General features: G+C 29.9%; 4 protein-coding genes across 4 annotated transcripts in view; 2 read left to right on the forward strand and 2 right to left on the reverse strand.

The window, feature by feature from the left end:
• The window catches only part of LOC126921457 (serine-rich adhesin for platelets), a 134,435-nt gene extending 131,734 nt beyond the window's left edge, over nt 1–2,701 (reverse strand). Inside the window, exons 1-2 of the mRNA XM_050733071.1 lie at nt 2,529–2,701; nt 2,222–2,360 (exon numbers count right to left, since the gene is read on the reverse strand). The gene's annotated coding sequence lies outside the window, so the exon portion shown is untranslated. The remainder of the gene's footprint in view (nt 1–2,221; nt 2,361–2,528) is intronic.
• A 689-nt stretch (nt 2,702–3,390) lies between these two features.
• Nucleotides 3,391–6,942, forward strand: LOC126921480 (nuclear protein AMMECR1-like). Its single transcript, XM_050733143.1, has 4 exons — nt 3,391–3,713; nt 4,290–4,400; nt 4,472–4,677; nt 4,810–6,942. Exons 1-4 carry the CDS (start codon nt 3,505–3,507, stop codon nt 4,974–4,976), a joined length of 693 nt encoding a protein of 230 aa, XP_050589100.1. The 5' UTR covers nt 3,391–3,504; the 3' UTR covers nt 4,977–6,942.
• A 1,224-nt stretch (nt 6,943–8,166) lies between these two features.
• LOC126921478 (AMMECR1-like protein) lies at nt 8,167–11,137 on the forward strand. Its single transcript, XM_050733140.1, has 4 exons — nt 8,167–9,490; nt 10,052–10,162; nt 10,235–10,440; nt 10,629–11,137. The coding sequence occupies exons 1-4, from the start codon at nt 9,213–9,215 to the stop codon at nt 10,793–10,795; spliced, it is 762 nt and encodes a 253-aa protein (XP_050589097.1). The 5' UTR covers nt 8,167–9,212; the 3' UTR covers nt 10,796–11,137.
• A 1,193-nt stretch (nt 11,138–12,330) lies between these two features.
• LOC126921481 (uncharacterized) lies at nt 12,331–13,617 on the reverse strand. The gene is made up of 5 exons (XM_050733144.1): nt 13,374–13,617; nt 13,068–13,239; nt 12,831–12,959; nt 12,539–12,757; nt 12,331–12,438 (listed from the first exon to the last, which is right to left on the reverse strand). Exons 1-5 carry the CDS (start codon nt 13,466–13,468, stop codon nt 12,391–12,393), a joined length of 663 nt encoding a protein of 220 aa, XP_050589101.1. The 5' UTR covers nt 13,469–13,617; the 3' UTR covers nt 12,331–12,390.
• Nucleotides 13,618–13,662: the final 45 nt, after the last annotated feature.

The following is a 13,662-nucleotide window of genomic DNA, read 5'->3' on the forward strand; positions in this document are numbered from 1 at the left end:
ATTACAGCAAAAAATTAATATTCATCTTATTTCAGCAAACGATAAATGGCTATAAGATATTACGCGTAGGTGTAGTAAACAAGATACTTGATAATAGTTTTAAAATTACTAGTCACCGTCATTATCTTATTTTGCATATTTTCATCAGAAATACGTAAGCGTAAAGAACCGTACCAAACCAAAAAATTCGAGGTGATCCTTTACCGTAAATTTAATTGAAGTTAAGTTGGGGTTGGGTTGTGTGAAGATATTTTACACAATTGAATATTTTATAGATGAAATCTTACAGATGTAATCTATAGGAATTAATCGCGGACGATTGAAGGAAAATCACACAGAGTTCAACGATGCATATATTTTTGCATAAAAACAAATTTATGATAATTACAGGCAAGGCAAGACGTGTGAGAATTCTTGGACGATATCGCAAATAGTGACTTCTCAAGGCTAGGATTTCCCAATAAGCATGTAACTATTTAAAAGACAAACGAAGATAACCGTGGTTGACGCGTCAGTATCTTGAAGAAATTCCCGAACTGCATTGCGTAAATTCCGACCTTCCATACAATCATAGTGTCATTTATCCGATATCGTTATAATTTCTTGAGAGCATTAAATCATACCTTTTTTAATAGAATAAGATCTTCGTTAGAGTATGACCATTTTAATGTAACGAAATGAGGAAAAAAATAACTAAAAGCACTTTTGACACCATTCTTTTATAGAAGAACGATCACTGTTTCCTTCGGACAAATGGCGAAAAATTTCTCGCGTTAAGAATAAGGTGAAATCAAGTGCTGTGTAGGTACAAGAAAAGAAGAATGTAGACAATCATTGGAAAGAATGCTGCAGGAAGAGCATTGTTCAAGCTTTATGATGTGTACATAATCGCACGCGTACATTTTTACAACTTTTCTTAACGTTTACTTCAATTATACGTAGGAATGCGATTTTTCTTACGCGCAAGAACTACTTACACGACGATTGCATCACGCGCAACCTTCAATTCTTTTTAATTGTTTTCTAATCTTCGTTCTCGATATAATGAATTTATTCTGAGACGCAAATATATTAAAAATTTAAATAATGCTTAAATGCTTTAATTTTAAACAAATTGATTTTCACATTAATATATAAAAAGAATCTTTTATTTAAAAAAATATTTGAGATTAAAAAAATATAATATAGGGCAAACACTTTTTCGAGCAAAATGTGATTCGTCTATCCGCAATCGATTTGAGTAGGTTACTGGTCGAACTTTTGTTTGGTAGCCTAAATGGTAAAACCGCGTCCGTGGGATGCATACAAGTGCATTATCAACACCAACAGTAACTACATTAAACTAGTAAATGCATTTTGTGTGTCTAAGTGAAATAGCTTGTCGTTGTTAATTTATGGCTGGGCCTCATATCATGTGGAAAACCTACCACAAAAATCAATCTACCATCAAAAATGAGGATTATATTTTCATAAATACATCGTCAATTTCTCATCGATATTCCTCCATGATTTTTGTGCTATATGTGAATCGACCTGCCACTAAAATGTCGAATCGATTACAGCTGTCTCATCACTGTAATTAACTCGACGTTGCTTAAGGTGCGCTTCGACCGTGCATCAACGCCACAGAAGCGTGGATAATTTGCGGAGCGTAAATTGGAACGTACGATGGCGATGTCAGCGATGCCTATTTCAGTTATAAATATCTTGAAATGAATCGTGATGCGTTTCCGGAAGGTAAATGAGAATAGATAAAAGGGTATTCTTTCAAATTAATAATTGTAAGAAAGAGTCACGGCAGCGTAAAATAAATCAAACAATCGAAAGATTTCGGTCGAAACGCCGATAGCGATTTTTTCTAATTAAATTCGAAAAGAAACAAGATTTTCTTAAGTTGCCCAATAGCGTTTGCGCTTTCGAATTTTCCATTCATTGAATATCCGTGCGAGGTTTCGTATCTATTTGAAATAATCTGACTCGAGCGCCGCGTAAAGATTGCGTAAAGTGAGTCACTTTCAGATGTTCAAAGTATTATGACACATTTTATATAACGTGTTCACGTATAAACTGTACATAGTTAATACAAACATGGTATATCATATACATATATATATATACGTGTTCAAGAGACAAGATTGGAAATGACCATCGGCGAGCGAGATTCGAATAATGTAACGTGACACATACATACGTGAAGTAAATATAGAAAGAAAATCCTTACCCATTTTTACTACACTAACATCATCGAACGATTCTGTAGTTTCTCCGCAACTTCTCGAATGTATTCTAGTTTTCATCCAGGTTTTCCGTTTTTCTTTGTACTCAAATGAATGATGATAATACATCAACTTAAAAATTGGCTATAAATAATGAATTTAATATCACATTATTTTCTTTTCTTCACGTTTTGACGTTTCTCCTTAACCAACAAATTAAGATTACGATTTATGTTTATGTGTATCATTACACTTAATACCAGATACAATCAAGGATCAATTCTCAATTCTGTGACTCGATGCTTTGATTACCTCAAAAGTGTACTTCCGTAGATAAAAAATGAAGATTGCAATTTCACTAGACACTCGGCACAAATTTTACAACCGTTACGCGATAAACTATGAGTATACTATGTTAGCTGTCACAAAAAATATAGCCACTTAGCAATATACCGGACAACTACAAGCATGCACATGTTGCCAGGTTGAATCTGCTGTCACGCCTTGAGCTTCTCTGATGCATCGTGAGCAGGTGCCAGGTAAGGGGTTAGAAAAGTCGGTGCCCTCGGCATAGTTTCTTCTTCAAGTAATTATATTCACACATGTCTCTCAAGTGTTTTTCGTGTTGTCAAAACGAACGATACTTTAACTATCGTGTACCGTTTCATTATACAAAACAGAACAAAATTTATATAACATCATGAAATAAAATTGCTCGTTAATAATACAAACATGTATATACATGTATATGAAGAATAAGCAATTATCTGCTATTGAAATCAAATCATGATTATGTATCGATTACTTTTGCATACAGTATAATTATGTAATAATCTTCTATTTATACACTCCAATAGAATTACGATGATGATGTATTAAATTTTTCGTTTGAAATTTGCAACCTCCATTGTGCAGCACAACAGAAGATTCGAATATGATTGTTTAAACATACTTATTATTGTAAAGTGTTTCGCTTGTTGCGTGCCGTGTCCATCTTTTTCTTATTCGATCGATTTGTTTCACTTTTAAGTTATTACTTCTCACACGTGTATCGGCGATAAAAGTAACCGCTAATACTGCCGCCAATTTTCAAATTTCACTGTTCGATGCCGCGCTTTCATCAAATGGCAGATAATGAAACAGCTGTTTCCACGAGTATGAGGACATCTAGCGGAACGCGCGCGCGATCGCGTCCGCAACAGCAGGAGAGAAGAATGGAAGTCGTGTAGGTTGAGGGCCGATCGTATCTGCAGTAGTAGCGACCGTTCAAGGAATCGACTAAGAAAACATGGCTGCAGGTTGTTGTGGAACGAAAAAGCAAAAGCTGAACAATTCGTCGAGTGTTCCTTGTAACGGTTCGATATTACAAAATGGCATACAACTAAGAAACAGTGTAATAGTAAAGCCTGAGATGGGCTTCTTTTGCTTCGATGTTCTTTATTGCCAATTACATCAACTCGACCCTCCAAAACCGCCCAACTTTAGCAACGAAGCATTGTAAGTAATAATATTTACTGTCACTGTCTTTACTTTTTTAAATTTTCTATTCTTTCTTTCATATTACCGTCTCTTTCTCTTATATAGCTATCTTTATCTTATATGCCTGCGTATCAGCTGCTCTCTCTTTTCTGTTCAAATGTTGTGTTCGTGTACCTTCGCCTTCCTTGAGTTTCTTTGTTACAATGTTGATGCATTCAAACAACGAAATACAAGTTTAATTATAAGAATTTATCGCCTACGTAAAGTTCAATGTTGGTTTTCACTTTCGAAATATATTATTTATTATTTGTTTATATTCATGATACTATTTACATAAAAATAAAAATCATTTATTGCGTATATGTATGTATATGTATCTATAGGATCTTTTGTAAAAATTTAAATTATTTTCTACTTATTTATTACTTTTTCTGTTTATTATTATACAGAAACAAGTTTTTATCTTGCAAAGAAAATATATTTTCTTAGATTATCAACTTCATTCATATAACCATGATATATTTTGCCTAAAAGTATCCTTATTTATAAATAATATAAAAAACAACATATATCTGTATGCATTTTTTTTTATAGCCCGTTATTTGTAACATGGACTATCGGAAAAGATATGAGGTTAAGAGGTTGCATTGGAACATTTAATGCAATGCAATTACATGCTGGACTTAGAGAATATGCAACAACTAGGTAAAATTTTATATTTTTATTTAGATAAAATATTGCTTTATATTTTTAATAATATGTGTAACTTTTTGAAGTGCATTCAAAGATTCACGATTTAATCCTATCACACGGGATGAACTTCCACGTTTACATGTAAGTGTTTCAATTCTGAGACATTTTGAAGATGGTGTTGATTATTTAGACTGGGAAGTAGGTGTCCATGGAATTCGTATAGAATTCCATAATGAGAAGGGTAATAAACGAACTGCTACCTATTTACCTGATGTTGCAACAGAACAAGGTTTGTAATTTACTTATATTTCATTACCTTTAGTAAATACTTTTATCACAGACTATAGTTCTATATTATACTACACAATATAAAATTCTATGCTACAAACATATTTTGAAAAGCACAGTTTATTGTGTTTAGGATGGGACCAGATACAAACGATAGATTCGTTGTTGCATAAAGGTGGTTACAAAGGCTTGGTCACTCCAGATATTAGACGTAGTGTGAAATTAACAAGATATCAGAGCGAGAAGGTTACCGTAAGCTATCAAGATTATATGACACATTGGCATAGCCGAAGATGCTAGCAGCTGGCTTGGGGTCCTAATCAAGGACCCCAATTGCCACCAAATTCTGTTGTTCATTATAATGCTAATACATCTCACACCTCCCATCTACTATACAATAACACTCAATACAATTCTTATATGGCCAGTCAGGGACATGGATTAGTAATGACACAACGTAATCATCCTGCATTCATTCATCCTCTTCCAATACCTCCTATTTCTCCCGTTATGTTACCTATATGGGATTACTCATCATTTTGGTGGGATCAAACAGGTTCATCTTATCCTCCGTCACATTCTCATCTTCATCCTCCGCCCCGTGTTCATCGTTTGTCACCACAAGAAACTGTTGATCGTGGAATTCGTAAACGAAAATGACATTGGAGGCGACTATTGTTTGCAATCTTTCATTGTTTAAAATGGTGCCTACTGTACTTTGTATGTTTCTGCATACACAGTTTCCCCCTTATGATACCACACAGTCCTCCTTGAGGACAATAGCATTTTATGTATGATGGCACTGTCTTTTTTCGTTATCTCCGATAACGTAATTAATATCATTATTTATCTAATAATTGGTATAATCGTAAACTATATACGCATATACAACAAGTGCATTAACTTTTAACTTTAATATTTATAATCATTGATCAAACTATATGTCAAATATTCAGATTTTAAAACATATATTATATAATTGCCTATTCTCATGTATTTTAATGCGTTCATAAATTAAACAACACGATTCAGTTCATAGAATAAATATTTTAAGATTAAGAAATAGATTATACATAATGTGCAATTAGCTTTGCCATCATACTTATTGTGTCCATTTGTATTTATGTCTGCAGTATACGAGTGATATAAATAACTTTATAGCACAGTGATGCTGCCTGCAATTCACTGCCTGCTTCACAAGGTTTAATGTACAAATTCACGCGAAAATGTTTCTATTATCCGTATATTATAAAAAATATAGAATATCATTTTTAGATAAATACATAAGTGAAGATTGAAAAACATTAGATTTTCTATTGATAATATTTCTTCTAACAATGTTCTATTAATTCATACATAGTATATAGTTATTATATTCTGCATAACTTTTGTATTATTATTTATCGAAAGTTATCGGAAATTCACATAGATGATTAAATTAATATAAATTAGATAATTGTCTAAAACTATATGTTGCATTCTCTTAAATTAATCATATGCAAAGAAAGTTACAAACTTCCTTATCGTTGTTTTCTCATGACTGTGTCATGGATAATATATATGTAAGTACTAATTTTTAACTTACTAATTTAAATTTCATTGTATTGATGGCATACATAAATTTTGCTTTAGTATGTGCAAATGCTTACATTAATGCACTGAAATTTTTAAAAGTGAAAGCCTTTAATAACGTCTAATTTTCTATTAACAATATGGACTTTTATATTTTTATTTCTTTTTTTTATACCATTGATACATTGAAATTTAATAATTCTAGTTATATTATAGTCCAGTGTATTATTACAGCAAAGGATCATACTATTGAATACATAAATATGTAAATCTTCATGAATAATCATAACTAAGACTAGTTGTAATCAACTAAATTAATAGTAGATACTTATTTGAAAATTATTATTAATTTTACGAAATTTAGATAATACTACTAAAAAAATAGCAATGTAATAAAAATGATAGAATGGAACCTCTACTGTAAATAAGCAATGGACTGCATTATGACTATTAAAATGCGTTAATAATAGTTGTATTATAGTTGTAGATGAAAATGTGACGATCTCATTGTGATTTTAATATTCTGTGACTCATAAAACACAAATAGAATTGCTATTGCTTTCTGTAACATACTTATCTTATTACTTTGTTTTTCTTGAAACAACTTATTATTATATCATGTTAAAATGATTCGATGAAACAAATATTTGGTAACTTTGAAGTACAGTAAAATGTGTTCTTCCATGTGTTGATATTTTCACTTTTTTTATTTACTAACCTTCACTTAACTACTTCTATACACTGCCAAGTTATTAATTGCTGCTTTTATTATTATAGATATCAAAGCTCTTGTTAACAGATACAAATGGAACAAAACTTGATTTTGTTAATTATAATTTAATAATTATTTTAATTAAAATATATAATATATTTGGGTTATCTTAGTATAAACATTTGTTTGGTATAGTTTTATTATTCATTGTTTATATATATATACACATATACTCAGCATTATGTGATGTCTAATTAACTGCCATTTATATACTTAAATAATGTCCAGTATTTGAAAACTAATTACATGTGCTTGATTTGTAACAATAGAACATTTCAAGTCCTTAATTAGAAATAAAGTATTCAAAGTGAATAAATTTAATTTAAAGTTTATAACAACAATTAGTAATGAAATAAAAGAGATTAACATGTTTAAGGGACGAAAACATTATGAAATAAATATACATCTTTTTATATTTATGTTGAATTAATGTTTTTACATTGATGTAGAATAATATAAAACATACATTATTATATAAGAGATATAACTGCTGTTTTTATGCACATAATAAATTTTTCATGTACAAGTAACTGAAATTATTTTTCTCTTAAAATTGATTTGGATAATGAAGTTAAGTGGTAATATACATTATATAATTACAAGAGTACTTGCAATTACAACTAAAAAGATTAATATTTTATGCTGTTGCTCACTTAAAAAGAGCATATTATTCTATGACTTCAAATGTATTTTAATGGACAAAATATGTATTGTGCCTAATGAAGATTTCTGTTAAATAATTTATACATAATAATATGTATCTACATAGATTCATAAAAAAATGAAAAGTCCACAATTGAATGAATATAAAGGAAAGTTATAATAATTTATTATATAATTGGAACAAATGAATAAAAATTTTATATTATCAAATTTGATTACACTACTGTAATTGCTGTTATTAATATCCCTATTCTGTTATATACATACTTAATTTGTATAACATATAGTGCTACAACATTTTATATTCTTTAACTGCTCAAAATTGTTTGAAATTATGTATTATGATTAAATTTATAGCTACAAAACGATTAGTACGTTTATGTATCTATTTAAAAGAAGGATAACATTCAATAGGAACGTACTCCATAATTAATGATAAAATAAGTTTCGTTTAATTGATGCATAAATGTATTTATTAATTATATTTAAATATGCAAAATATATATGTCGGAGATGGAGAGACACCGGAGCCTTCCCGTTGAAACCGGGGGAAAAACCCCTAATATTGTAATTTGGATTCTACCATAGCCGTAGTTAAGCAATCACCGTCCTTCAGCCCGATTGTAATTGTCTGAAATCTATGAGAATGAGTTTGGGTTCGAGGTGACAACCAGTCACCGAACGTAGTCGCGGTCAAGGGACGAACGTTTTGTCTAACAAAGTTATGGAAAAGGTCTATAGCCCTCCATAAAGGAAATAGTTGTAACGGCACTCGACAGTAAACATACTAACGGTTTCTGTCTCGTGGTCCGTTATACGCAGACCCTATTCTTTGGGTAGGTTTATTGCCGGTTGTCCAGACATTCACAAAATATGTTCAGCCAGCCTGATGACCCGTCATAAACCTTAATCCTTAATTAACGAAAATAGGCAAACAGTCTTTTCTGCGAACGACACTTCCGGAGACTGACCAATTAACAATAACGGCAATTTCCCTCACTCTCCGAACGAAGACTTTTCTCCACGAATATGAAAGACCTGGTGCCGCAAGAGGGTAATTCAGTTTTTCCTAAACAGCGTCACCGTGACGAAGAGAGGGTTTCGAGTACGATTTCATCAACGGAGGTATCATTTCGACAGAGTGCTTACTCCACGTGCTAACTGGGAGTACGACCTAGACGTTGCCGACGAGTAAAGAGTAAGTGACCGCGGATTCGTTATCGGACCTAAGACTATTGTCATTAGCATCGCGAGTGCCTAACCGCCGCAGTTATTTGTCAAATTTATCGCCTCCATACTTGTGCCAATAAACCCTGGATCGTACCATAACAGTGGCTAATACTGGTGAAGATTCGTTACCCGCCCAAACCTCCAATCCTACCGTCAACCCGACGCATGCACTTTGGTATTAGAGAAACATTCAGTAGGAAAATAGCGGGCAATGAAACAGCTGTTTTTTGCGTGATGAGACATCTAGCGGAACGCGTGTAACATAATCTCGTGTGCAATAGCAACAGCAACAGCAACGAATGAATAAGATGCATGATACGGAACCGACCACATCTATCGTACTTAGGAGAGTTAACCAAGAAACCATGGCAGCTGGTTGTTGTGGAACGAAAAAGCAAAAATTGAATGATTCTACAAGTATACCACGTAATAATACCGTAAGTTTACAAAATGGCATTCGTATACGGAACTCTATAATAGCTCAGCCTGAGATGGGCTTTTATTGTTTCGATGTCCTTTACTGCCAACTGCACCAACTTGACCCACCAAAACCACCCAACTTCAGTAACGAAGCTTTGTGAGTATTTGTTATTGATATCATTTCCATTCAGCTACTTTCTTGTTTGCTATTTTTAATAGTTCAATCTTTCATGATCTTAAATTTGAAAATACGTTTCTTCGAATATGATATTTTTGATATTTTATTTATGTTTTATCTTCTGATTGTCTCATTACATGTATTTACATTTTGTGTTTATAGCTGTATCCGAAGGTTATAATTTTTATTTTATGAATATGATATTGTAAATATGTCTCAAATATTGTTGACACAATCTTTGTATTCAAATAATTTTTATTCAATCGAAAATGAGAAAAATCATTGAACATATTTTATTTTTATTATTTTATGACCTATAAAATACTTGAAAATGTTCGGTAAAAATAGATATAAGTAGTAACTATGTAGATAAAATTACATCCATAAATATGTGAATTAGGATTTTTGAAAGATTTGTGCTTTTTGGTTTCATATCATTTTTCAATTTCAGTTAGATGAGAATTTTATATTCAAATTTTAATATATTTTATCAAAATTAATATTAATATATTAATATTTATTAATATTTTTATATTATAGCCCTTTATTTGTAACATGGACCACGGGTAAAGATATGAGATTAAGGGGTTGTATTGGTACATTCAATGCAATGCAGTTGCATGCTGGATTAAGGGAATATGCTACTACTAGGTAGTATTTTATATTAAATATAATACCAATATAAAAAACATTTTATATATGTTTAAAGTGTATTTTTTATAGCGCTTTCAAGGATTCACGGTTTAATCCCATAACATTAGAAGAACTTCCACGATTACATGTAAGTGTTTCTATACTCCGACATTTTGAAGATGGAGCAGATTATCTAGACTGGATAATAGGAGTTCATGGAATTCGTATAGAATTCCATAATGAAAAAGGCAATAAACGAACTGCTACATATTTGCCAGATGTAGCAATAGAGCAAGGTTTGTATTATCATTATATAAATTTGAATTTGTATCCTTAAGAGAATTTTGTAAACAATTGTTCTATAATACGAAGCAACAAATATTAATGAATTAATAGTTTATTTAATGATTAAATAATGTTTAAGTTATGGTTATATGTAAAGATACTTGTAGAATTTTGCGAAGTCAGAATTTTTCTGATTTAGGATGGAGCCAAATTGAAACAATAGACTCTTTGCTACATAAAGGAGGCTATAAAGGATTAGTTACTCCTGATATTAGACGTAGTCTGAAATTAACTCGATACCAGAGTGAGAAAGTGACTGTGAGTTATCAAGATTATTTGACACATTGGCAAGGTCGAAGATGCTAGCAACTGCCCTGGGGTTCTCTCAAAGGACCCCCCATTTATCACATATGTGGCAACATTTGTTATCTAAATACAGATACATTTAATTGTTGTCTACAATATATTAATTATCAATGCAATAATATAATGGCCAGTCAACAAGCATTCATTATAATAGAAGTTAATTATTTTTCATGTATACAATTGTGTTCAATATCTATTAATTTTATCATCTTATCCTTACAAAATCATCTTTCATTTCTATATATATATGTAAAACTTTTTTATTTATCATTATATCATAATCATTATCACAAATGTCTTCCTGTAAAAGCTATGGAATACATAAATATGGTACTAAAAGCAGTTCAACTTAATCTTTTGATATTTCCAATGGTGCCTATTATGTAGTATGTAGTTTGTTTCACATGTATTTACTTCATAAGAAAATATGTTTGTTAACAAAGATAATAGAATCCTGAGTATGATGGCCTTATTCTTTCTAAATCATTATTTACAAAATACTAAATGTAGTAAAAATAATATTACATGTTCAAGCTAAATACAGTTGGAAATCTTTTTCAGACTGTTCTATATTTAATATAAATATATTTTCATTTAGCTCATATAAAATATTGTTTATTTCATTTTTTGTCCATAATATGTCTCTTTTATTGTGACATTTCCTAATTAATAGTTGAAAAATAAATGTACTTAATGTGTTTACTCTTGCCATCATACTAACATTATTGCATTTATGATTATAATTCAAAAAATTGTGATATTCAAACGAAATTATTATATTTCACTATTAGTAATATATTTGAGAAAGTAAACATGGATGTATGGTATGTATAATTGTAAGCAATGATAGTTTTTTTAAACATTAAATATTAAATATACTGTTTCTAGTATAAAAAATAAAGAATTGTTAAATATAATACTGAAAAATTTTGGAATTAATATTTTATATTACTTTTTTGTATAGAAATATATATAATATTGTATACATATAAGTGTAGTTTTACTTATAAAGATATAAATTTATTCAAGCATAGAAATCATTCATGTGTATTGTTACAGTAATTTGTTATTTGAATACTGAAACAAAATGAAAAGTTGTACTCTATAATTAATGAAACTATAATTTACTTTTTATAATACACAAAATGTTATAATGTTCCAAATAAAATTTTAACAAATATCATATTTTATAACATAGCCATTTTTTAAAACTATTTTTTAATTTATGAAGTTATTCAGGATAATTAACTGAATCCGCTCATTGTTCAAGATTTATAATATGATCACATATTTTTTCTAAACTTATGAAATTATTATTTTTTTAAGATGTTACATTTAGATAAAGACAATTCATGTTTAAGGTCATACTATAATTACAATGCACATGTAATTGATTTATAGAAATGAATAATCAATAGATTTCTTGTGATACATACAGTCTAATTTAATACTTAAATAAATAATTAAATTCTACTAAAATTTGTTATATATTTTCTAAATGAATAAGTTTTATAAAATTATTCCATACACACTGATTAATTATTCAAATTAATTTATTGCTCTTAACATTTTACTATATAATACATTTAGTATCATTAAGGAAGTGAGTTTGTATTTGACACTTTAGGACCTATGCCTGTATCCTGTGTAAAATATAAGAACAAATATGTAAATATGTTATGTACATACAAATAAATGCATACATGTATTAAGATATACTAAGTAATACGTATATAATTATACCTTTCTATTTTCTAGGTATTTATGAACCTTTAATACAATATTTGTTATGTTTTCCATTGATATCACTTGCGAATAGGTCACTGCGCTAGTTACAATCATATTACAGAGGAATAAAAATGATATGATTCTAGCCTGTGGTCTGACAACGCTCCACCAGAATTTCAGAAGTTCTTTTACTTCATATATATGTGGAATTCTATATCCTATACTTCCAGCAATCTATAACAAATTGTCTAGATATAAAAGGTCGATTAATTGCAATATAAAAAATAAGGGAATAAAAAAATTTTACCGCAAGATTTATTGATGGAGTTAATATTAAGGAATATAGTAATGCATTACCCTCAAGGAATGCAGATGCTTTCAATTCTTGACAAATTATACATTTAGGTTGCAATAATATCAGATTTTCTGTAATAAACTGAAAATAACAATTGTTACTTTGTTATATATTATTATTATAAATTAATTAATTGCTATCCTTTTCTATTGTAAGAAGATTTAATGATTTTTATATACTTTAACATACAGATTTATGACAAGAATATGCAGCAAGTGCTGATCCTGTTGATATAAATAGCATAGTAAATTTCCAACCATGATAACGTAATTTTAGTTGTTGTCTAAATATTGAATTAATTATTGTCCCGTTAATACAAGCCATCCCTCCTATTATAAGATCTCCATATTTTAAAGACCAACTTAAAAAAGTGACGATATTATTAGAATATTTTTATTGCAAATAACGAATTAACTTGAACAAACTTATTAATGTTATATCTTTATAATGTTAACAAAAAATGTATGAATTATGTGACAAAGTAAGGTTACATACACTTCACGTTGCGGTTTCCATTCATTAATTAACTCGTACCGATTTTGGATAATTTGGGAACGACTTAAATTATAGTTTGGGGACAGTGTTATCATTTTTCAATTTCTTAGATCTTTCTAAACGTCTACCTACACTTTCCCCTTAACACCGTGTAATATATTGTATATATTTTTAACGTATGATACGATGAGTTCTATTGTATCAACATTACCTACACGACATAGAACACATATTATGTGAATCTTTCTACAGATTATGGTTTTATTCTTCACCGTAAGAGGTCACTGTT

The sequence above is a fragment of the Bombus affinis genome, chromosome 10, assembly GCF_024516045.1.
Source record: "Bombus affinis isolate iyBomAffi1 chromosome 10, iyBomAffi1.2, whole genome shotgun sequence".
Classification (NCBI taxonomy): domain Eukaryota; kingdom Metazoa; phylum Arthropoda; class Insecta; order Hymenoptera; family Apidae; genus Bombus; species Bombus affinis.